This window comes from Terrapene carolina, unplaced genomic scaffold (assembly GCF_002925995.2).
Source record: "Terrapene carolina triunguis isolate 2854851 unplaced genomic scaffold, T_m_triunguis-2.0 Scaffold57, whole genome shotgun sequence".
Lineage (NCBI taxonomy): Eukaryota > Metazoa > Chordata > Testudines > Emydidae > Terrapene > Terrapene triunguis.
Genome location: NW_020664408.1, coordinates 783,155 through 806,125, shown reverse-complemented (window position 1 = coordinate 806,125; position 22,971 = coordinate 783,155). Strand labels below are relative to the sequence as shown.

Genomic DNA, 22,971 nt, shown 5'->3' with positions numbered 1-22,971 from the left:
CCCCCCCCCCCCCCCCCCACACACACACACTCCAATCTCTCCAGCAGGGCTGGCTCTAGGTTTTTGCCGCCCCAAGCAAAAATAAATAAATAAAGCTCCAAGAGCGCAACTGCCGAAGCGCCAAAAAAAAAAAAAAAAAACCCCTCCGAGAGCGCCCGGAATGCCGCCTCTGAAATTGTGCCGCCCCAAGCACGTGCGTGGTTTGCTGGTGCCTAGAGCTGGTCCTGCTTTCCAGGACACAGACACAGTGCAAGGGCCAGGCCTGCCCTAGAAATACCCTGAGGCCCTTTCCCTCCATGCCATGCGCACCAGGTATGGGACAGGCAGGCTCAGCCCAGCAGGATCCAAGTGTGGAGGGGCTTAGTGGGTGGGGGGGGAATCCAGATGTGGGTTGAGAGTGTTCTGTGTGGGGCAGTCTGGGTGTGGGCAGCTTGGTGGGGAGGTCTAAGTGCGGGGGGGGGATCTGGATACACAGGGGCTCTTGGGGTGGGGGGTCCGGGTGCAGGGGCAATGGGACTCTGCAGGGGGGTCCAAGTGAAGGTGGTTGGGGTTCAGCGGGGAGATCTGGGTGTGGTGGAGCTCAGCAGGAGGGTCTGGTGCTGGGGGAGTGGGACTTGGTAGGGTGGGGGTCTGGGTGCAGATGGTTGGGGCTCGGTGGGGTGGGGAGTCCAGATGTGGGGGGGCTTGGAGTGGGTTTGAGTATGGGGGGTGCAGAAGGGGTGGGGGGGGCTTCTGAGTGCAGGGGAGAGGGGTGAGGCTCATATCATGGGGTCTGGCTGCACAGGGGTTGGGTGAAATGGGGGAGCAGCTCCCCATACAGTGACAGGAAAGGAAGAACCCTTATTGATACACAAGTCACCTTAATAATTAACAAACTTAGGGCCACATTCTGAGGCAAAGCTTCCACTGACTTCATTGTGAGTTATGAATTGGTTAACACTGAGTAAAACCTCTAGGGATTTGGCCTGTGGTAAGGAGGTTATGAAATAGTTACTTTTCAGGTGTTTAAGTTTTTGTCAGATACACAATGAGGGGAATCATCGGAGTAATCTATTTTGGTTTTAGCCTTTGGTGTGGTGGCTCATCTACATCAGATAAATGTCAGGATCCTAGGTTTTGCCAAAAAGTACAGTTACAGTATAGAAACACTTGCAACATGTTACCGACAGTGTATCAACATATGGCAAACTCTTTAAATTGCTGTGGTGTTACAAACTGACTTGGTACTGCTAAATTCTTTAGGATTTCCTCAGTCATTTTGAAATACAATGTTAAATGTAACAAATGTAATCTATTTTCAAATTGTCATTTCATCCAAGCTCCCAAACCAGGCAGGGTTGGATGGGAGACATCAAAGGCAGGTCCAAGGAGCTGTTGTAAAAGGGGTTGTAAAAGCAGGCAGCACACTTCCTTCGGCGTCAATATTGTACTAACTCCCCACTGTGGTGTTGGGGATACTGCACTACCAGAGGTGCTCTCTTTTGTTAAGGTGTGAAATTAAGGTGCAGTCTGTGACACCCTGGCACCCCATATTCACCACTGTCATGTAATTAGGATACAAAGTATGCCTTTTGAGGTATCATTCTAAAAGTCTTAATCTGCTAGACATTAATATCTCGTTGGATTGTATGTGCTATCGTCATATGTGAAGTTATGAAGTTTGGCTGTGTGTGTGTGTGTTACTGAAACATGTTGTGAGGTTGAAAACACCCACAAGCAGCCTTTCAGGTACAACAATAAAAAAGTCAAACAATGTTAATGGCTTATTGAGGAAAAGCACACAAGCACAAGGATTACCCCAGGAACGGTGTACAATAGAAACCTCTCAGAGATGCACTGCACAATGGGAACTGTTCGACACAGGTCACAGCAAAAGAGTTTTCCAGCAAGTGGGAAGATCTAAAAGGGGGACAATGACATCTTGATGGTATCTCACTCTCCCTACAACAACACACCTGGAAACACCAGAGGAATAAAGACTGAACCGGGGGGAAGTGATGGTCCAAGGCTAAGGGATTTGCTAGTCTGTGTATGAAAACCCGGAAAACCCAAGCTGCAGAGCCAACCCAGCTTGTGCCTTAAGAATCTGCCAGGTGGTTTATCACTCAGGGTGAGAATTTGCGAATTCACATCCTACCTATCTAGTGTGTTAAGCTCAGTTTGCAGTTTTGTTTATTTACTAGGTAATCTGCTTTGATCTGGTTGCGATCACTTATAATCACTTAACATCTACCCTTTTGTAGTTAATAAACTTATTTTATGTTTTAATCCAAACCAGTGTGCGTTTGACTAAGGGGTCTGGGGAAAACTCTCAGTTTGGTTACCACAAGTGTGCATGGCCCTCTTCACATTGAGGGAGAGGCGGACTAGGCGTTAAACCCATATACTGGCCAGATTTGACCAGGTCAGGAGGGTACTGCTCTGAGGTCCTAGGCTGGGAAGCTGAGTGTGTCCCTACCTGTGTGAATGCTGGTGAAAGTGTAAGCTTGGAGGGCTTTGCAACTTGTCACAGCAGCACAGTGTGAGAGGGAGCCCATACTGGTGGGTCAGAGGGCTCAGTGGCACTCCAGTTTCAGGTGGCACCCTGGGGGGAACCCGTCACACAGTCCTTTTGAGGTTATTGATCCCAGGGCATTATTTGCAAGAGCAGGGGTGTTATGCTTGGTATCCTGGCCAAATTCCAATTCGAGTAAAAACAGTCTCCCAATGTAAATTCCCCTGGAGTTTCAGTTAAATATAGTAGTCTTCATGTCTTATCCAAGGGCTTCATCTTGCAAACATTTAAACACATGAGTACCTTTTCTCCCCCAGAATAAATAACTGTTCTTCGAGTGCTTGCTCATGTCCATTCCATATTAGGGGTGTGTGTGCTCACCACATGCACCGGTGCCGGAAGTTTTTTCCTCTGTGGTATCGGTAGGGGACCGGCTCTGGCACCCTCTGGAGTGGCGTGCACATGCCATGATATAAGGGGTGTCACTGGCTCCCCCCAGCCTCAGTTCCTTCTTGCCTCCAGTGATGGTGCTGGAACGTCTACTGCTTCGGCTAGTCTTTTTCACTTTGTTCAGTATTTCAAACTTTTTCTTGTAAAATAGTTGTACATAGTTAGGTTTCCCTTAGTGCGTTAGTGTTGGCGTTTTACTTAGTTGGTCCCAAATGGGACTTAGCCTATGGTGGGGCATGACCTGGTCCCCAGGCTTTAAGCCCTGCGATCGCTGCAAGAAACTGATGCCCCTCAGCGATCCGCATAACAGTTGTTTGAGATGTCTTGGCAAGTCGCATGTAAGCGACAAGTGCCGTATATGCAAGTCCTTCAAACCTTGGACTAAGAAGGAGAGGGACTTCTCTCTCAAAGCGCTCCTCATGGAGTCGGCACGAACTCCAGCACTGGAGCAGTTGAGGTCCGACTCCGTCCCGAGCACCACAGCATTGGCGCCGATCCCCCTCCCTGGCATCCCCCTCCCTGAGTCCGGAGACTGATGAGGGCTTCGCTGACCCTGCCTCTCTGCCTTCGAGGCCTGGTGGCTCCATGCAGGGGAGCGCTGGCGAAACATCCCCCACGATGGGGAATGGTGTCATTGAGATGGAGACCTATAGAAAGGACCCAAGAGGCTAAAGAAGACCAGGAGAAGAAGATCTCCTACATCCCTGCTAGGGGAAGGAGAAGGCAGGAGGGGAGCCAAGGCCCGAGGAGGGCGGCTTGATACCTCCTACCGGGAGTCGGGACCCAGCTCAGGTTGAACAGTCCAGCCCACCCCGCTGCATGCCTGCCCGCCAGACATTGACGGGGGCCTTCATCAGTTAGAGGTCCCATTGACACCCTGTAGGCAGCGTAGGATATCCTGGCGCTACTGGTGCCGCCCACACTGGTTACAGCAGTATCCTGGTCTAAGGGTAAACCCACGTTGGGTCCTTTCTATAGGTCTCCATCTCAATGACACCATTCCCCATCGCGGGGGATGTTTCGCCAGCGCTCCCCCGCATGGAGCCACCAGGCCTCGAAGGCAGAGAGGCAGGGTCAGCGAAGCCCTCATCAGTCTCCGGACTCAGGGCCCACAAGATTCAAGGTGTGCCTCACTGGTGACATGGCACAGGCCTGCAGAGGTCCGCTCTTCCCGGCATCAACAGCACCGGGACCAGCCCAGTGCTTCACCCATGGCTCAGCACTGGTCACAGGCCCGAGACAGTCAGTCTCAGCAGCGGAGTCATCAGCTTGCCAGTATGCATTGCCATGTCATGGATCCCCTAGACTGGGGAGTAACTCTAGATCCTGGTACCGATCAAGCAGCATGACTGAAGTCTAGATCGCTGGGATGCTATCGCCAATCTGGTGAACAGCATCGGTCTTCGAGGACCCGCAGAAGGGACTCGTCCTGAGCGGATAGCTCCCTGTCCAGGCGCAGCAATCAGCACTGCAGCGATCAGGATCGCCGGTCTATGTGTTCGTGGTCACCTGAGAGCAACCACTCATCCTTGAGCTCTGGCACCGGACAGGAGTCGTTGCTGGTGGGCAAAAACTCGGTACCGATGGTACCCTCGATGTCAGCGGAATTACCAGCTAGACCAGGGCCAGTAGCCGGCTGCCTGGTACCATGGAACCCGTGGGGCTTAACTTAGCCTTCACCAGGGCTCAGGTAAATGGTGGGGGCCTGGGACAAGCCATCGGCCTTAGTATCTGACCCTCCCCCAGAGCCAGCTGTTCCGGAGGATGGAACCCCTCAGGCTCTTGAGGACCCGGGGGATCAGCTGACTGGAACACCAATGGATATGTCAGACCCCGTAGGCCCGGCTTCCTCCTCATCTTTACCTGATGAGGCGATTGCAGTGCCTCCTCACCCAGTTCTTCAGGATGATGCTAAGGCTCATCAGAAACTGTTGAAAAGAGTTGCCTCTATCTTGGGTCTCCAGGCGAAGGAGCTGGTGTAACTGTTGGACACTCTATTCAACGTCCTCTGCTCAACGGCACAGGCCAGGGTGGCTCTGCCCCTCCATGAAGGGGTGTCTAAGATTACAAATGCCCTGTGGCAGACACCTTCATCCCTGCCCCATCTCCAAGAGGGCAGAAAGTACTTTGTGCCAGCTAAGGCTCATGAATACCTATACACTCACCCGGCCCCAAGCTCCCTGGTAGCAGTGGTCATTAATGAGCAGGAGAGACCAGGCCAACTGGGAGCCACTCTAAAGAATAAAGACCCAAAGAGGCTGGACTTGTTTGGATGCAAAGTTTATTCATTTTCTAGCCTCCAATTGAGGGTGGCTAACCATGAACCCCTCCTTGGCCGCTATGACTTTAATATGTGGCAAGCCATGGCCAGGTTTGAGGATTCGCTTCCCGAGGACACCAGGAAGGAGTTCTGGGTGATTCTTGATGAGGGCAAGGCTGTAGCCGGAATGGCCCTGCAAGCAGCCTCTGACGTGGCGGACTCCGTGTCATGCACTATGACCACGGCCATCTCCACGCGGAGGGCGTCCGGCTCCTTCTTGCGGGCTTGTCGACAGAGGCCCAGCAATTGATACAGGACCTTCCCTTCAACGGCCAGGTGCTGTTTGCTGAGCAGACAGACAACAAATTACATGGGTTGAAGGACTTCTGTACAACATTGAAGACCCTATGGCTCTACGTCCCGGGTCTGGCCTTTAAGTGGTTCAAGCCGCAACAGCCACTGGGTCAAGGGAGCCAACCCAGGCAGGAGATGGCTCATAAGATGAGCAGAGGCTACAAATGTTGCCAGAGCCACCAACCTCTGGCATCTACCCAGTTGGGCGCCTCCCGCAACAGGCAAGGTGGCAAGCGGGCATTTTGAGGGTGCGCTCGAGGGCGACCTACCAGACTGTACCCCGGATCCATCCTTCCTATGTTTCTCCAACCACCTTTCTTTCTTCCTCTCTGCATGGACCACAATAACCTCAGACCGCTGGGTCCTCAACACAGTGGCCCAGGGCTATACCCTCCAGTTTTTCTTACCCCCCCTCACACCCGTCCTTCTCTGTCCCTCTTCAGGGACCCTTCTCACACAAGTCTCCTTGCACAGGAGGTGAAGGGCCTGCTGCAGCTGGGAGTAGTGGAGGAAGTTCCTCGAATACAAGAACAAGGGGTTCTATTCCCAGTACTTTCTGATTCCACAGGTGGTCTAAGACCCATCTTGGGCCTACGAGACCTCAACAAATACCTAAAGAAGTTGAAGTTCCGCATGGTCTCCCTGGCCTCCATCATCCCCTCCCTGGGTCCAGGAGACTGGTATGCCGCCCTCGACTTGAAGGATGCGTACTTTCATATAGCGATCTTCCAAGGACACAGACGCTTCACGGTGAGATTGGACCACTACCAGTTTGTGGTCCTCCCTTTCGGCCTAGTGACAGCACCAAGGGTGTTTACCAAGTGCATATCGGTGGTAGCAGCTTACCTCAGGTGTCGAGGTATTCAAATATACCTATATCTCGACGACTGGCTGGTCAAAGTCCACTCCAGGTCTCAAGTCCAACGGGATGTCACAATGCTGGTCCCTGGGCCTGTTGGTGAACGACAAGAAGTCAACGTTCATTCCAGTGCAAAGGTTAGAATTCATCGGAGTGATGCTCGACTCCACTTGCGCTAGAGCTTTCCTGACACAGGAGAAATTCCAGACCATGGTGGACCTCATCGTGGGGGTCTCTGCATTTCCTCTAACCACAGTTCAGGTATGTCTGTGTTTGCTGGGCCACATGGCAGTAAAAGCGTATGTCATCCACCATGCAAGGCTCAGAATCCGACCCTTGCAGCAGTGGCTGGCAGCAGTCTATTCCCAGTCCAGAGATCACCTGGACAAAGTTATCATCCTGCCAGTGATACTTACCTCCCTCCCTGCAATGGTGGACCGACACCAAGGCTGTCCAGGAAGGAGTTCCGTTCAAGAGCCCACGCCACTCAGTCGAACTGATATCGGACGCTTCGGACATTGGCTGGGAAGCGCATCTAGGTGAGCTACAGACACAAGGGACATTGTCCCTGGAGGAGATGACTTTGCACATAAATGTCAAGGAGCTCAGAGCATTATGTTTGGCCTCCAGAGTCTTTCTACCACACCTGGCAGGCAAGTTGGTGAGAGTGTAGACAGACGATATTGCCTCGATGTTCTATATCAACAGGCAAGGGGAGCACGCTCGTCGGCTCTCTGTCAAGAGGCTCTCTGATTGTGGGATTTCTGCATCAAGCACACGATCCACCTGGAGGCCTGTCACCTCCTCGGCGTTAGGAACACGCTGGTAGATCACCTCAACAGGTCCTTTTTCTCTCACCACGAGTGGTCGCTTCATCCGGAGGTAGCCCAGACGCTTTTCCAGAGGTGGGGAACTCCCCAAGTGGATCTGTTCGCCCCCAGACAGAACAGGAAATATCATCAATTCTGTTCCCTGCTGGCCCTCTTTTCCATTAGTGTGCACCTTGTGGCCATCTCTGCTTTTCACCTGCCAATCCAGGGTAAGACGGTGTTCTCACACGACATGTCGCTCAGGTTCTTGAGAGGCCTTGAGAGACTCTTTCTGCCGGTCCGGGCTCTTGTCCCACAGTGGGACCTTAACTTGGTTCTTTCTAGGCTCACAGGGCTGCCCTTTGAGCCTATGGCCTCCTGCTCCCTTTCCCACCTGTCATGGAAGGTTGTTTTCCTTGTGGCAGTAACATTGGCGAGATGAGTGTCAGAGATTAAAGCCCTGACATCGGAACCACCGTATACAAAGACAAAGTTCAACTGCGACCCCATCCGGCCTTTCTGCCAAAGGTGATGTCTTCCTTCTGTGTCAACCAGGACATCTTCCTCCCGCTGTTTTGTCCCAAGCTGCACATCACTAATGAGGAAAGGAGGCTGCACGCCCTGGACATCAGATGTGCCCTGGCGTTTTACCTAGAGCGTACCAAGCCCTTCCGCAGGTTGACCCAGCTCTTCATCTCGACAGCGGACAGGATGAAGGGCCTTCCGGTGTCATCGCAGAGGATTTCTACCTGGATCACCTCCTGCATCCGGACCTGTTATGAGCTAGCACGGGTCCCACCGACACCGATCATGAGAGCCCATTCAACCAGAGCTCAGGCATCCTCAGCTGCCTTCCTGGCGCACATTCCCATCCAGGACATTGGCAGAGCTGCGACATGGTCTTCGGTTCACACCTTCACTGCGCCTTACGCCATCACTCAGCAGGCCAGAGACGACGCTGGGTTCGGCAGAGCTGTGTTGCAATCTACACGTCCGTGAACTCCTACCCGCCTCCGTTGGTACTGCTTGGGAGTCGCCTAATATGGAATGGACATGAGCAAGCACTCGAAGTTACCTGTTCTGTAACTGGTGTTCTTTGAAATGTGTTGCTCATGTCCATTCCATGACCCGCCCTCTTTCCCCACTGTCAGAGTTTCTGGCAAGAAGGAACTGAGGGTGGGAGCCGGCGGTGCCCCTTATACAGCGGCATGTGCGCGCCACTCCAGAGGGTGCCAGAGCTGGTCCTCAATGGGTACCACTGAGGGAAAAACTTCCGGCACCGGTGCATGTGACGAGCACACACACCTAATATGGAATGAACATGAGCAACACATCTCGAAGAACACCAGTTATGGAACAATAACTGTCTTTTTTATGTAATGTAATGTAGTGACCGTGTTCTGTGCTGTTAAATAGCTTCTATATTAAATTGTGTGTGTATGCAATATCCGTGCACTTGGGTGTAGAATATGTGATAGTACAGGTGGAATGGCAGCAATACCTATTATCTATTACTTACAACTCTGTTTTTTAGATGCTTATAACTTTGTCAGAAGGTTTTGGGCTGAATTTTTCCATGTTTGGTTTATGACTGGATTGAGTTTGAATGTTTTATGTGTGTGTGTATATATAGCAAAAACTTCTAATATGGAAGTCTGGAGGAATCAGTTATATTTTGAATCGGACAAGTTCCTTATTGTTTCTATTTCTCTGTGCAGCGGGAGGAAAAAAGAGAATGTCAATTTATGTAACTTGTTCAAGAGAAAACAAAACATTACATTTTATGTATGTGGCAACCTTTTATTTGAGCATACTATTGAGCATGCTATCAGTTTTCATGCAGAACAACCCAGTGAAACCAGCAAGGAGTTCTGCCCAAAGAAAATTGTGGCACTATGTAGCCCAATACAACTATTACATCTCTGTGTGCATGCTAGGTGTAGATAACCTGTGTATAGTTTGGCATAATTTATCTCTGGTTTGTGGCAGTTGTAATGGGGGAAGCTGGATAAACTGGGGGTCTAGGCAATTTGGGATTCTGGTACACTAGCTGAAAATTTCTGCTAAAACAATAAGCTGTGAAATAGTTTTAAAATGGCACCTTATAGACTAACAGACGTATTGGAGCATAAGCCTTCGTGGGCATCTGACGAAGTGGATATTCACCCACGAAAGCTTATGCTCCAATACGTCTGTTAGTCTATAAGGTGCCACAGGACCCTCTGTTGCTTTTTACAGATCCAGACTAACATGGCTACCCCTCTGATACATGAGTTTTAAAATGGTGACATTTTAAATTGTCATCTATAATTTTTAGAGTTACTAATTCATTGGGATTTATGGGTCTGATCAGACCTCTCAGAATTCTTGTTACAGACCATCTACAGACCCAGGAAGTCTGTGCTGCATTGGCTTACATTAGATCATGCTTTCAAGACTAACTGCACAACACTAGAAACATAGGGGTAGACGCTCTCTTGGTGTAAACTGATGCCAGTAGTGCTATGATGACTTTTATCAGTTGAGGATCTGGCTCTTAATTTAAAAAAATTGAAACCTTAGGTTCAGGTTCATAATTCTGTAACAAAAGGTGGATTCTGAGGGCTCCATCGGGGCCTGGTGATAGGCTAAAAAATTCCAAAAACGAGTTACTATTACTGCATGTAATAGAGCAGCTGAATTTGTCAGATTTCCTTTGTCTTGGCCTGAAATATTACATGAGTAACTCATGAGATTTCAGCACTTTTGAACCTTGAACCCTCACCCATATGTAATCTTTCTGAACATCTGCTATCTTCAGTTTGTATTATGGTCAGGTCTCTTTGTTGACAAGTAATAGCATGCCATACGTATCAAAATGCACCAGGATATCCACACTTTTTGCCTTTGGATAACATTACTGTTTCTCTGATAATAACAAAATGAAAATGGCAGACTTGTATACATGGCCTTTAAATTATTCTTTTAAATAGTGTTTTAATATAACTATTTTGACATAACGTGAACTCAATTTGCAATCCACCTTCACAAGTGATTTATCCTACTGCTGGGCATTATGCAACCTCACGATTAGCAAGGTAACCCATCTTCACTTGGAAAACATTTCTAGAGGTCATATGTAACTTTGTGTTTGTGAATATATAGTAACCCTAAAATCCTGAGGTCTGGTTTGTGTGTGCAAATTGGCATTAATTGCATTTCCCTCCATCCCCAATAAAAACGCCTTTAAAAATGTAAACTTGACAAATTTGTCATTCTAACAGTAAGTCTCGTGCCTTGCTCACGGATTACAGTAAATACTTTGTAAGCACTTGGTGAGAAATATTTATTTTTACTATTAGCTTCTTGATATTGACCACTTTTGCCTGAGTGCCCCCTTTAGACATGCAGCACATAGCCTGCAAATGGCCTCAGTAGTAGACTATCACAGATGTACATCATGCAGGTTGTGCTTCAGTGACAGCACACTATGGGAGAGGAAAAATAGGTGTGGCTTCAAAAGACTGAGCTCAGGTGTTTGTAGAGGGATGGATTAATCTGCAAAAGGCTAATATGCTGTACTTAATAAATAGCATATACTGTTACATAAAGAATGGCTGGCAATGTAATTGGATGGTGTGTTGCTGGTATAATCTCTCCTGACTTCTATTGAGATGGTGCTGCTCAAGCAGGTGTTATGCTTTCTGTCAAATGGTATACTCCACTCACCATTTTGCAGGGAGCATGTCTCTTATTGGAACCAGATGGGCTTAAATCTAGCCCCCTTTTGTGAGATTAATGAATCCTGCAAATCCACCTAACCCCAAATGCATCTAATCTAACATTCACTTGGGACGTTGGTTCTAAATACATAATTGAAAAGCAAATGACTTATTTGATTCTGTATGTTTGATCTTGCAGTCATGTCCTGCAAAATGTTGATTGGGCCATTACCGTGCACATGGATGACCATGTACACTTCAAATTAAGGTGGAAAGGAACAGCACTCTCCTTCCCCCGCCAATATCTATTGCACTTAATTTAGAAAGCTGCAAATATCTCTCTAGGAATATTCATGGCTCCCATTGCACTAGTATTTGAACATCTCACAAACATTATGAATTTATCCTCCTAACACCCCTATGAGGTAGGGAAGCATTACCACCTCCACATTATGGATAGGAAGTCTGGGGCAGAGCCAGGATTTGAACCCAGATCTCCTGAGGCCCTGGCCAATGCCTTCACCACAAAATTTTCCGATGTTGGGAAAATGAATGGAAATTACAGAGCAATTTTTCTTGATAGTTTTCTTTTCCTTGCAGGAAATCGGGCAGGATGTGATAGTTTTCTAGTGATGATATTCCTGGAATACTGTGCCTCCCTGTAACAGAGTAGCTAGCCCATGTAATAAAATAGGGCTGAGCTCTTCTGTTCCAGTCCAGGAGCACCGAGTTGGGCTATTTAAGAGAGCAGGGCAGCATCTGGGGCAGGTAGGAGGTGCCTGAGAGAGGCTTGGTAGAAGGAACTGCCAGAGGATTAGAGCCAACTGGTTCAGTCAGGAAGAGCTGTTCCTGGGAGAGGGCTGAATGCAAGAGAACAGCAAGGGGTTTCCAGGCTGGACTCCCCAAGCCTGAGAAGTAGGGCTGGAGAGGGCTGAAGATGGGAGAAGAGGGAAATGCCTGCTGATCCTAAGCCAGAGCTAAGGTCCAGGGGACTGAAGGAAGGGGACAAGCCAAGGGGCTTATCTGCTGGCATCTCCTTCAGAGAGCTAGGTTCTAGAGGAAGCATGAGAGGCTCCCACTGGAGAGGCTGTGAGTTTTGGCTGGAAAGAGCAAGGTCGTACCTCAGAAGGAAAACTGGGGCGATGATCCCAGCAGAGGGACAGAGGAGGACTGTGAAAGAGTCTAGGTCTGGCAGAAGACACCAGGATGGTGGGAAGGGAGCTGAGTGTTAAAGATCTCATGCACTGGGGTTATATGGACTATGTGTAGGGTTTTTGGTCGTGGACTTTTGCACTGTGTTTTGTTGTTAAACTGTGATGGCCTTGAGGACGTGTTTGTATTGAAGTTACTGGGATTCAAGAGAGAAACTGAAGTGAGGCCACTTGCAGGTTGCCCTGAGGCCATGAGGGGTCACTTGGGAGGAGGCCACTCATTTACACTCCCCCTTTGGAGTACTACAATTTCAGCAACTGAGATGGTTTTAGAGTGCAATTCCGCCTTCCTCTTGTCACTGCACCATAAACGGCACTGTGGAAAGAGCTGAATCAGGCCGACACACAGTTGCACTTGATTCTCCTACTGCTCTTCTTACCTCTGTGTCAATAGAACGTTGCCTTTCCTAAGTGCAGGCTGTTTTTCTTACACCATCAGCCTATCTTACTCTAGAGAAAGTGGAGTACTGATGGGGGATACTATACAGTGTTGCAAAAAGCTTATCATTAATTGGTCTGAAGTAGCCTGAACCGGGTGACTCTGAGGCCTGTTACGAAACTGATCATCTTCCCCAGGCATTTGAAAACAGAGGATTAGGGAAATCTGAGATTTGAAATTGTCTGGTTTCCTGGTGGTGGTTTATATAGAATTCTACTGCTGCGCTTTTGACATGTTGGGGTATTGTTTGGATATATTTTAAAGTTAGTTCAAGACTACCTAGAACATATGGATAGATGCCCATTTTTATAAATCCAAATAAACAAACTTGAAAAGAAAGATTAAATGACCAAATTTATTAGTGTATAACTAAGCACCTGATCCAACTCTCACCGAAGTAAAGGAGAGTCTTTTCATTCTCAGTAATGTGAATTGGATTTGGACTTGAACAATGAATTAAGAACATTTTTAAGTGTGAATGCTAAAATTGAAAACAGCTACAACAACATCTGTATGTTTAAATGCACCAGAGAGGAACCAAGTATGTTTCAATGTACCTATCTCTCTTCTTCTTTCAGTGGGATCTCGTTTGTGAATCTTCCTGGAAGGTCCATATTGCTAAATTCTCCCTACTGGTAGGCTTAATCTTTGGCTACTTGATAACAGGATGTATAGCTGACTGGTGAGTGAAAAATCTTTTAATGCTATATAATTTAAATGAATAAAGATACTTAGCATCTCTGTAGAACTTTAAAAAAAAAGTTACTATTCAGGAAGAACCTTTTGATAATTAGATCTGCAAATCTCTGAAAAGAGTAGCATGAGTTGGCAGTACAAAACTGTTTTAATTGCTTGGGCTGAGTCATTTATAGCATGATAAATAACATAAAAGGAAAATACTTAACCATTGATTTCTAATTATTTGCTGTTGACACACTTTGTTACTGCTGTCATGACAGACCAAAATTACATATTTTCTAATTATGTAAAAACAGAGCGTTTGTTTTAGATAGCACTAGCCTCTAGTGTTCTGTCAAATAGATGCTACAATCACAAATTACTTTTTAGCCATATTTGCTGATAAAAGGGACAATGTCAGCTCACATTTGGCCCAGAATGTTCATCTTATTTTTAAAGGGCCTTTATGAACCTTTCCACTGTTTTGCTATTTTTTAAAAGTTGTTTTGAAACAAATGAACATTCCCTTGCATTGTTTGAAACCCAAATATTGCAGTATTAAGAACACATATATCTTCATTAAGTGTGGGGTACATCCCTCTGGATTATTGGGGAATGGGAGCATTCATAGAATTCTCAATTATTCTCCAGAATCTGTTTTCACTTTAAAAAAATCTCTAGTTGGTATGGTTACAAAGAAAAACTTTATACTGTGACCAAAGTGATATCTGCTTGAGCTTGCAGAGAGCCTGAAACAATAGCTTTATGGTTTGAACCTGCCCCATTCATTCCAGTGGATGCTAATTCAGTTGATTATACTTTTTTCACTACTGATTGAAGCATGGAAGAGACGCAAGGAGATGTGGTGTTATGAAGATTTACATGATTACTGCTCACTTTGGTGCCATACCTCACAGCTGTGAGGAGGCGAACCCTGCTGCATGTGTGAGGCAATGTGGCCCAAAGCTTCACAGCATCTTAATTTCAATTTTAAATAATAAAATAATCTGCATTGAAATATTTCTTTAATGTCCAGTATTAAATATTCATTGCTCCTTAAAATAAAGCCTTACGGATATGTACAATGGAATATGGTTTTATTTCATTTAAATAAAATTCTAAAATTAGGATAGATCTTAAACAACATGTGACAGAGTTGTGGGGAGATGGATGAGAGTGAATGATTTGTTTCATTGTCCCGCAAAGCGGTGTGGGTAGGGTGCTCAGCTTTTAAAAGTTTGGGAAACACATATGTAGGTGACCAAAAGGGAAACTGGCTTAATTTATTTGCATTGTCTAAGTTGAGAGAGAGCATAAATTGGATTTTGAAAATTTTCACTTTTAATAATCCGAGTTTGTGGTAGTTATCTAGATAATGACATTTGTTTGCAGCATACAGATTTTTAAGTTGATGGTATTCCTTTAGAAGGAAACTTCTAAAGCTATAAGTAATGACCGCATGACACTATAGTGATTTTCATTCACCAAGTAATTATTAGGGGAAACCTTAGCTGTGTGGGTAGGTATAGGTGGAAGATCTATGGGATCCAGCATTGGAGACTCCATTTATTCAAACTTGGGGCCAAATCCTTATCCAACAACCAGTGTATTATGGATGGCAGCACGTGTTCTAATACAGTGTGGTATGGGCACTGCAGAAGACATCCTTCTGTAGTAGGGCAGTTTGTCACTCTATGGGCTAGCACAATGTGCTGCCAAAAACTTTTACTGCTTCTTTCTACAGGAGCACCGTGATCACTGGAAATTGGGCTTACCTAGAATTTTCAGTGTACGGCAATATTCATGCTTGTATACGCACAGAGTATGCCCCTCACATCCTGTCTTTAGACCATTTTTCTTTTGACAGCAGTGCATATTTTATAGCATTAGATGCATGTATCTGCAAGTGCATCTGAATATCTCATCCCATACACTGCTGCTTGCATCCTTTGTCCAAAACAAAATGGCAGGTGTCTGGCCGCAAATAATGTTGAATCCTGTGGCCCTTTGGAAATACTCCGCGTTTCATAGCTGGTGGATTGTGGAATCCATGGGGGTGCTGATTGAGATGAATAAAGCAGTTCAACCCTTTTAGAGGTGTTGCTTCAGGCTCTCTGAAGACTCAGGAAAGTGATGCTTCTTCAGTTTATGCTTGGTTTACATTTTTGAGGCTGTTTCCACAACCATGGGGGCTAGAAACTTAGTTTTTAACTAAACGAAAGCTGAGATTTGTGGAGCTGAAGCATGTGGCAAGAGAAGAATTCTCTGGTAAATGTAATGGGCATGGAAAATGTCTCTTCTCTTGAGAGAGAGCTTCTATTAATCAAGTGACCTTTCCTCACCATGGAAAACTAAGGGCTTTTTCCCAAATCGCCTGTAATAACTTTTGTTAATGGCTTGCACTTACTGCAATTTTTATATATTTATTTGCTGTTTTATTCACTTTCAGGCTTTGAAAATGGCTCTTATATTAAATAGTGATGCACTTAATGCCATTTGCTTTAATCTGTTCATAAATTAATTTGTCTATGAAATCTTTGCAAGACTAACCAAAGCAATAATTGAATTTAATAAGCAGAAATACGAGAAGTGTCTGTGTGTGGAGGGGGGAAATTTGTGTTGGCTGCTATTAAAAATTGGTAGCAGCATTTGGGAGGAACTGTGTAATTTGTTCCCATCTGTGCCTATGTCCTCTGCAAGAGATAAGCATCTAGCATTGTGTCCACCTTGGATTTTAACACTATTCTCCCCACTTCCTTCCCATTTGTAGGGTTGGTCGACGGCCAGTGCTACTCTTCTCGGTCATATTCATTCTGATATTTGGACTGACTGTGGCTCTCTCAGTAAATGTGACAATGTTCAGCACACTCAGGTTTTTTGAAGGGTTTTGCCTGGCTGGAATAATCCTCTCCCTGTATGCACTGAGTGAGTATTACCTTCATAATTCAGCCAAAAAAATACACGGTCTGCTATATGTTATACTTCCTACAGTATGTATTTCAAGAGGCTTGTACAAAAAACAGTTGAATCCCAGAGTTCTTTTGAGTCTACTGCATTGGTTTTGTTACTGGAAATTCCTCCTACCCGGCCCCAGACCCCATTTTTTCTTGCTTTGCCGGAGAATCAGCCTATGCAGCAAATGTGTTCATGAGTTTGCAAATGGAAGAAAGGATTAAACAATGTTTATTCTTTTGAATTTCTTTAACTTGGGAGTTGCCTCCTGTGTCCTGGCAACGTTCATGGCATAACAGATGTCAACATGATTTCGCAACAGCTCTTTTCAGAGATTTGAAAAATCCTTCAATCTCTTTGTATGTACGGTGGCACATGATTTTTACTGAGATGTCTTTGATATTAGTAGCTGGGGTTATTCCCCTATATAGTCATTTAGAGAATTGTGAAATAGAGAGAAAATTGGTGGAGAAGTCTCATGCTCTTTTTTTGAGTCACATTGATCTCTGAACTGCTTTGCTTTGTTTGCTGAGAGAAACTAGATGGAAATTTTGTGAGAAACTAATGCTTGCTCACTGTTGTGTCAGGAGAGAGAGGACTGCAGGTTGATTTGGTACACCTAAATGATGCTGTCTAACTACATTGCAGTTAGACAGCATCCTACCAGCTGACTCAGACATGTGGGCCTCAGAGTCAGGGACTGTTTAAATGCGGTGCAGACATTTGGGCTCAGGCAGTGGTCCGGGTTCTGGGAGCCTCCCAGTTCTAGATCCCAAGTTCTAGATCCCAAGCTCCAGCCCAAGCCCTAATATCTACACTGGATTCAAACAACCCCTTAACCCGAGCCTTGTGAGTTCAAGTCAGTTGGCATGGGACAGCAGCGGATTTTTAATCACAGTGTAGATCTACCCTTACTGGCCAAGATTTTCAAAACCCTCCTTTTCTGGTTTTTCCCCCCCCCCCAAGGTGCTTGCTCAACACTATATGAAAATCAAGCTCCTTTTAAGGCATCTCAAGTCAGGGACGCAAAAGACTAGTCACTTCTAAAATTGGCTGCTATTTTTATTAGAGAGTTAAAAACAGTTTTTAAGTGTGACTTCCAGCTAAATTAATGTACGTTCTTGAATGTCCAACTCATAGTTTAGGCAGGGGACAGAGAAATGGCATAAAAAAGAAATCCCTAAATCTGATATTTTCACAGGTCTTTGCCTCTTTCTCTCTCCATCTCTCTGCATTATACTGGAATATAGATAACGATATTCCCTTCCCAGGAGCCAGGCAAAACTGTTTTGGTTGGCAGCTGTGTCTGGAATGCTGCAGTAAATACGGTAGCATGACCATAATTAGCAGCTAGTATCTTATCGAGAGGGAAGTATGGTATTTTTTTCTTTTATTTCTGGCACTAAAAAAAATGATCAAGATATATCCTGGAACCTTCTATACAGTTCTTCATAAAGTTTTATTTACTTCCTATTGCAAAGTAGATTGATATTCAGCCCATCAGATCTCTGGTTTTAGCACAACATCCTTAACCTGCACATACATAAGATCCTACATAGTGCTGGGTGGTTCTGTTTTTGGTTTTTTTGTCTTTAGGTTACATTGAGAGGAGATAGGTTGATTAATATATACAAGATTTTGTTCAGTGTGCCATAATAAATTATATGGTACCTGGGAAAAATTTTCTTCTCCTGCCTTTGGTCATATAATTCAAATCCGGTCCCAGCTTCTAGTGTTACTGAGTAGAAGTAAACCGTACAGGTGTTTACAGCCTGCAAAGGTTATTAGCCTTCCACAAAGATGTGGTTTAGCTTGCTAGTTATGCTTGGACTTAGTGCCCACCTAAGGGAAATTATAAATAACCGTCTCAGATGCTTTGGGAATGGAAATAGTATTAAAATGTTGCTTGAAAACACAGGACTGCTAAGTTTTAGTTACCTTGCAAGGCTTTTGGAATGGCAGAGTTAGAACAGCTAATGGTTTCTTTCCTTCTGAACATCCCTAATACACTAAAGGCAGCGGTTGTCATGGGATAAAAGGGAAGGTGCTTTCATGGATTGAGAACTGGTTAAAAAGACAGGGAACAAATGGTAGGAATAAATGGTAAATTCTCAGAATGGAGAGGGGTAACTAGTGGTGTTCCCCAAGGGTCAATCCTAGGACCAATCCTATTCAACTTATTCATAAATGATCTGGAGAAAGGGGTAAAAAGTGAGGTGGCAAAGTTTGCAGACGATACTAAACTGCTCAAGAGAGTTAAGACCAAAACAGACTGTGAAGAACTTCAAAAAGATTTCACAAAACTAAGTGATTGGGCAACAAAATGGCAAATGAAATTTAATGTGGATAAATGTAAAGTAATGCACATTGGAAAAAATAACCCCAACTATATATATAATATGATGGGGGCTAATTTAGCTACCATGAATCAGGAAAAAGATCTTGGAGTCATCATGGATAGTTCTCTGAAGATGTCCACGCAGTGTGCAGAGGCAGTCAAAAAAGCAAACAGGATGTTAGGAATCATTAAAAAGAGGATAGAGAATAAGACGGAGAATATATTATTGCCCTTATATAAATTGATGGTACGCCCACATCTTGAATACTGTGTACAGATGTGGTGTCCTCATCTCAAAAAAGATATATTGGCACTAGAAAAGGTTCAGAGAAGGGCAACTAAAATGATTAGGGGTTTGGAACGGGTCCCATATGAAGAGAGATTAAAGAGGCTAGGACTTTTCAGCTTGGAAAAGAGGAGACTAAGGGGGGATATGATAGAGGTATATAAAATTATGAGTGATATGGAGAAAGTAGATAAGGAAAAGTTATTTACTTATTCCCATAATACAAGAAGTAGGGGCCACCAAATGAAATTAATGGGCAGCAGGTTTAAGACAAATAAAAGAAAGTTCTTCTTCACACAGCGCACAGTCAACTTGTGAAACTCCTTGCCTGAGGAGGTTGTGAAGGCTAGGACTGTAACAGGGTTTAAAAGAGAACTGGATAAATTCGTGGAGGTTAAGTCCATTAATGGCTATTAGCCAGGATGGGTAAGGAATGGTGTCCCTAGCCTCTGTTTGTCAGAAGGTGGAGATGGATGGCAGGAGAGAGATCACTTGATCATTACCTGTTACGTTCACTCCCTCTGGGGCACCTGGCATTGGCCACTGTCAGTAGACAGGATACTGGGCTAGATGGACCTTTGGTCTGACCCAGTACAGCCGTTCTTATGTTGTTCTCAAACTGTGGGTCGGGACCCCAAAGTGGGTCATGACTCTGTTTTAATGGAGTCGCCAGGGCTGGCGTTGGACTTGCTGGGGCCCGGGGATGAAGCCGAAGTCAGAGCCCCACCACCCAGGGCTGAAGCCGAAACCCAAGGGCTTCAGCCCTGGGTGGCGGGGCTCAGGTTACAGCCCCCCTGCCCAGGGCTGAAGCCCTCAAGCTTTGGCTTCGGGTGACGGGGCTCAGACTTTGGGTTTGGCCCTCCTGTCTGGAGTCATGTAGTAATTTTTGTTGTCAGAAGGGGGTCACGATGCAATGAAGTTTGAGAAACCCTGCACTAAGGGTATATCTACATTGGAACTACACCTGAGCTAGTGCAGGCATGTCTACCCAAGCTGGAATTACACCTTCCAGCGCCAGCACAGACATTCCCTAAGTGCATTAGGGTGTTGAGGAGGAAAGAACCTAGCAATGTAGCCATGGCTATGTAGTGGGCTAGCTGCCCCGAATACATACTTTGCGTCTTGGATGGGTACATACTGGGGTAGCTAGCCTGCGCTGCTGCGGCTACACTTCTATTTTTAGCGCACTAGTCTGATCAGATGTAGCACACGTATCTCTGCTCGAGCTGAAAATCTCACCTTCCAGCCCCTAACTGAGCGTTGGAGAACTCTCATTCTTTCAAAGACATGGTGAGATTGAATTGTGTGAGAGAAGAGCTATCAAAGCCTCAGAAGGGTTTAAAAACACAGGATGCTCTCACAAGTGGTCAGATGGTTCAGGAAGAGCTTGAGGCGGAGACTGTTGGGAAGCAGTCTTATCCCGGCAGAGGTTGCGGGAGTGGGGTTCTGAGTTGAGAGGTCTACCTTAGCCCTTAGGTAAGATAGATGTGTATAGGCTGTTCATTGTTTTAACAATTCTTTTCTCTTGCTACGCTGTGTTCCTATGTTAAGATTAAACAGTACTTTGTTTTTTTAAAAAGGCACTTCTGGGTCACTGTAATAACCAGTGGTCACAGCTCCCAAAGGGAAGAACTAAAGGTAGCTGAACCTAGTCAGACCTGTTGGGGGTAAACACAGTTAATACACAGGGCAATGTAACCCAACACTCTGCCTCAGAATGGGAGAATTGCAGGATTCTGCCTCAGAGAATTTGAAGGTTCGAAGTCTGACACCGGAGAGCCGGGGGCAGTTAGACACCCCAGAAAAGGGGACAGAGGTGCAGCTAACCCTGAAACATGACACACATGCAGCAGCCAGAGGCATACTCTCTTCCTCTGCTATCCTGAATTGGTTAGCTTGCAGCCTCCCCCAGATTATTAGTCATACTGAACAAAGTGCACTCAGCAAACATGACAATTGCTGAGCATGAGCATGTGATGAGGAAGACACTGATTATTTTTTTGGTTCTGACACAAAGGTAATTCCCATCTTTAGCTCACTTAGTTATGTAGGGCATTTGCTCTGAGAGGAGGAGTTGTTGACTTCTGTGTGACACCACCCTTTGCTTACTTTAACTTTATACTTAAATAGACAGGAAAACGCTACTAAGGCCCAGATCCTGCCATTGACTCTGCATAAATAGCAATTTGTGACACATTTTGCTCCATTAACTTCATTGGCATTCCATGGAAATACAGGGGTCCTATAGTGTAGAGTGCAGAATGGAGACCAATGGCACTTGGCATGTGATTTTCTTATAACTAAAATGCTGAGACACTTGTCATATTCATTAAAAAGGCACAGTCCTCCAGGCTAAAGATCTTGAAGGGGAAAGTATCTTTCTGGGTGAGTAGAACTGGCGTACTAACATCTGAGTGTTCTTATCTTTTATCGTTTCAAATGATTTTGTGCTATTGCAAAGAAACTAATGTTATTGCAATGCATCCCTCTCAGTGTACTGGAATGAAGAACAGAGTGAGAGCATTGCCTCCTAAGGCATAGCACAAAGCAAAGGGAACAGGAAACTAAACATGATATGGGAAGAGACCACCTGCAGTGCAACTAAGATTTTTTTTTCTCCCCTACTTTCCTGATTTTGAAATTTTCTATAATGTGAAGCAGGGTGGTGATAAAGGAAAATGGCGATGATGTGAACTGAGGTCTCTGTGGGTGAAAAAGTTATTTTCTGCCAAATGCTGCTGACAGCTTTAACAAGCATCCTGTTAATGCTACATGCCATCATTCTAATGGTCTTACCTGAGCCTAGATAGCATGAGCAATAGCACAGATTTGCACACAATCATAGAATGCTCGGTAATTTCATGGGTGACTGAGCTGCAGACTGCTTTGCGAAATTAGAAAGCATAAACTTGAATGAACAGGTAAATAGGCTCTGAAAATAGGTTTGTTATAAGGGAGGAGATGTATTTCCATGTCACTGCGAGGGGGTTGGTGCACAATAAAAGGAAGTAGGGCCATGTTCTAGTCTCTTTAAATTTTCATGGACATACCTACTACATGCTATGGAATTTTTAGTTCATGCTTCAAAAGACAGTTCAGACTGTCCAGTAATCTTTTCCATTGTGATGTCTCTGTATAATTAATAAGCTTTATGGCTTTGTCTTCTTAACCTTTTAATCCTTTAAAATGGACAGAGGGTGTCTTTAAGTTTACAGAAGTTTAGCATGGGTCCTATTGACTCAGCAAGAGGGGAGGCTGCCTTTTGATGATTTTTTTTATTATTTTCTGGAAGACTTGTAACTTGCAGTTGAAGTCTAGAGTTTTAGCTGAAGAAAGGAGCAAGATCTGTATAGAGCAAATCCAGCTACTAGGCTGTGGACTGTCGGGGCCAGATTTGCAAAAGAACTATGCTGCCATTTAGGCAACAAAATAAATGGTGAGATCTTCAGCATGGTGTCTGCTGAGCTTTTTTAAAAAATCTAGCTATATGTGTGGGAATGTGAGCTCCTGGGTTCTGAGCACTTTTGATAATCTGATCTTGAATGGGTACGACCACTCCAGCGTCTAGTCAAATCCTCAGTGCTCCATTATCTTCCCCTAACCCTTCAATAACAAAACAAACAAATGGAGCCAAAGTGAGTTACCTTAAGTGTTAGAAACCAGCAAAAGAGAGAGAAAAATTGTTCAGTCCAAATCTGAACTGCTGCATGACTAAAGCTGTGAAATGAATCTTTCAAGTGGGGGAGGGGAACATTCAACCAGTTTTCTGACAGACTGAAACGAGGTTTGACTTTGTGGTGCCTTGATAAGATTCTGTTCTGGTGACAAGATCAAGGTTTTAAAATTATTAACTTCTTGTTTATATAATCAACATCTACCCTAACTAATTCTATTCAGCTTTGGTGCAGCAAGAGCGATGACAGACAGATGCTTTGAGAGAGATTCTCACCGGATCTCACTTCAGTGTATCGAACAGTGTAGTATTAAGTATTGCTCAAAGAACAAATACAAATTTCTGAAATATCTGATCGAGGCTCAGGTTTCTATAAATTGTATATTGATAATTTTACTGCTACTTAATTTTTTAAATGCTGCTGTATAAGTAGGGTTACCATACGTCCGGATTTTCCCGGACATGTC

At 45.1% G+C, this 22,971-nt stretch overlaps 1 protein-coding gene across 1 annotated transcript in view; it reads left to right on the top strand.

Moving 5' to 3' along the window:
• The window catches only part of LOC113407926 (solute carrier family 22 member 23-like), a 176,748-nt gene that overhangs the window by 25,055 nt on the left and 128,722 nt on the right, over window positions 1–22,971 (top strand). The window contains exons 2-3 of the mRNA XM_026658906.1: window positions 13,156–13,259; window positions 16,026–16,180. Of these exons, the coding sequence (XP_026514691.1) occupies window positions 13,156–13,259; window positions 16,026–16,180 (259 nt within the window). The remainder of the gene's footprint in view (window positions 1–13,155; window positions 13,260–16,025; window positions 16,181–22,971) is intronic.